Source organism: Notothenia coriiceps, unplaced genomic scaffold (genome assembly GCF_000735185.1).
Source record: "Notothenia coriiceps isolate Sejong01 unplaced genomic scaffold, NC01 NC01_scaffold00037246, whole genome shotgun sequence".
Taxonomy (NCBI): Eukaryota; Metazoa; Chordata; class Actinopteri; order Perciformes; family Nototheniidae; genus Notothenia; species Notothenia coriiceps.
The window spans coordinates 11566602-11569541 of NW_011369947.1; the positions used below are offsets into that span (position 1 = coordinate 11566602).

The 2940-nt window shown below is 39.3% G+C and overlaps 1 protein-coding gene across 1 annotated transcript in view; it reads left to right on the forward strand.

The window, feature by feature from the left end:
- Nucleotides 1-2940, forward strand: part of LOC104965788 (pro-neuregulin-2, membrane-bound isoform-like) — a 30994-nt gene extending 28054 nt beyond the window's left edge. The window contains exons 2-4 of the mRNA XM_010794797.1: nt 11-173; nt 1668-1786; nt 2813-2940. Of these exons, the coding sequence (XP_010793099.1) occupies nt 11-173; nt 1668-1786; nt 2813-2940 (410 nt within the window). The remainder of the gene's footprint in view (nt 1-10; nt 174-1667; nt 1787-2812) is intronic.

Here is a 2940-nt window from a genome sequence, read left to right on the forward strand (position 1 = left end):
CTCTGTCCAGCCTCTGCTCCTAAGCTCCGGCTGATGCGAGGCCAGGCTCTGGTGGAAGGGGAAAAGCTGTACTTGAAGTGCGAGGCGTCGGGGAATCCCAGCCCTTCCTTCCGCTGGTACAAAGATGGACACGAGCTTCAGAAAGGCAGAGACCTCAAAATAAAGACCAACAAGTGAGTCTGGATATTTTGTACCTTAATATTCACACTCCATATACCACAAGACAAATGACTGCCTCTTTTACTGCGATGAGGCGTGGCATGCAGCTCTGTTTTCGTGACCCTGAGTAACTGCACGTTGCTTCCAAACTGTCTTCATTTGACTTTTACTGACTAGCTGTTTCTGTTTCGTTCATCAACACAGCAATATAATAAAAAGGTTTCACAGTTTGAAATGGGGTTTTATAAGGTGATCGTCCATAGTTGCCCTAATTGCAAACACCTAAAACAATATATACCAGTTTACGCTAGATTAAGAATATTTTCTGAATTGAATCCTCCTTTCAATGGTGGAAGAAGTACTTTGTTTATTTACTTAAATCAATGTTGAAATACTACAGTGTAAATGTGCTGAGTTAAAAGGAAATGTCCTGCATCCAAAGTTATTCTTAAGTAAGAGTTCAACATGATTAGCATCCAAAGTATAGTTTAAGTGCCAAAAGTAAAAGTACTCAGGACGTAGAATAGCCAATTACGCACCATATATCAACATCTTTGTATTATAATTATTGATGCATTAATGTGTTCATTACTACAATGTTGAACTCGGAAAAAGAGGTGTTCATTTGAATGTCTTTATATATGCAGCTAAACCTATAATAATATATGATTATGTATGAGTTGATTTATATTTTTTAATGAAAATAAGTAACTAGATATGTAAAATAAATGCAGTGGAGTAAAAAGTAAAGCATTTGCATACAACATTTGAGTAAAATGATAAAGTAGCATAATGTCAAAATACTGTAGTAAAGTACGAGTATCTCGATTTGTAAGTACAGTACTGTAAATGTACTTACATACTACATTACTTCCAACCACTGCTCTTTCCAAAGCCACCAAACTCCACTAAACACCTGTCATTTGACCTTTAAGAACGCAGGAGCTGCTGGTCTACTGCTGTCTAGATTGGTTAGTTTGTGTTTTGGGACTTTGGAGAATCCAAAACGAACCCTTTAAAAAACATCAAAGGTAAATATTCAAAATATAGCATAAACTGAAACTGGTATAGATTTATTTAGTTGTTACAATTGGTTTTGCTTTGCCCACTGCAGTACATGACTTCCTGCTGTCTGTTTCTCCTCACTGATGGCATCCATCTACTGTAGGAAACACACTGACTGTGGATAAGTACTTCATACAACCCCACTTCAAAACACTTGTCCCTTTAAAGGAGTGCAGTGTCATTTATTGTACTCAGTTTATTTTATCCTGCAGATTAGGTTAAGCCTGTCTCTGGTTTGAACTTCATAATTGTCCATTTGCTTTGATGGCCATTCCCAGTGGACATTTGTATGCAATGATCAGTCATTTATTGTTCTGGGCTGGAAACTAGAAATAATGTATCTTTTAGTCAGAGATGAGTCAACTGCTTGTTTGGAACAACAATAACCGACACTGTCTTTTGATCTGCTCTTTATCCCTCTCTGCCTCTCATCTTCTCTGAAGAAAAAACTCCAAACTGCAGATCAGTCGAGTCCGTGTGGAAGACTCCGGCAACTACACCTGTGTGGCTGAAAACTCACTAGGACAAGAAAACGCCACGAGTATAATCAGCGTGCAGATCTGTGAGCAATCTGTTGACTTTGAATTATTATACCTCACAAATATAAAGGTCCTATGCTTTGTTCGTATAGCCTCTAAGCTAGTACACTTTGATCAACCTCTGTTCTCCTCAAACAGTTATACGATGGCTGTTATTCTGTTAGTAGCCTCTTTCCACAGGGATTTTGACTTTCTGAAAAAAACGAATTTGATCTCAGTATATAATATTGTACAGTATCAGATATTAGATTATTTAAAGGCGCCCTATTATTCTTTTTGGGGGTTTCCCCTTTCTTGTAGAGTGTTACGTAGGTTTCTGTGCATGTAAATGGTCTGCTAAGGCTAACATCGCTGTGTTCCCTCCAGAGGAAGTTTCTCTCCCACACACTCCTCCCCCCTGCCTGAAACACCTCCATTGGACTCCTTTGTTTACTTCTGTAACATATCACATACATCAAATTATATGTGATAGGCTAAGGGGCGGGACGGACATCTCTAAGCTTTTGACCAATCAGAGCAGACTGGGCTCTGGTTTCAGACAGAGGGTGAAAAGAGGTGCTACAGGCAGTATGAGAAAAATAAAGAGCTTTTTGAGCATTAAAGCATGGAGACATGTCACAGTAGAGGCACACAATACAAATATGAACCTGATAATCAGCATCATATGTCCTCTTTAATAGGCTGTGGAAATAGAATAATCTCAAACGTTTTTAAAACAAGGCAAAATCTGAATATTGTAGCAAATTACTTTTACATATTTATTTAAGTTTACAAGGTAAATAAAAATATGGTAGTGTGTTTCGTGTATGAGAGCAGGTGTATCAGATGAACCTGGCTCTCTACACTCACAAACCAGCAGCTGTGAGCTGCTGTTAGCTGCTGCAGCGGCGCAGTAGTAGTTGTAGCAAAGTGACTGAAGCCTTCCCAGAAAGTAGACAGATTCGTCACACTAAGCTCTTTGAAATTCAGGAGTCCGATATGGCAAACTTTTCAGTGGTGTTATATTTAGCACTACTTACATTTTCAACACCTTGTGATTTCCCTCGTAGTGACCACCACCACCCCGTCTTCAGGTGTGAGTCATGCGAGGCGCTGCAACGACTCGGAGAAAGCGTACTGCGTCAACGGAGGCGACTGTTACATCATACATGGTATTAACCAGCTGTCCTGCAAGTAA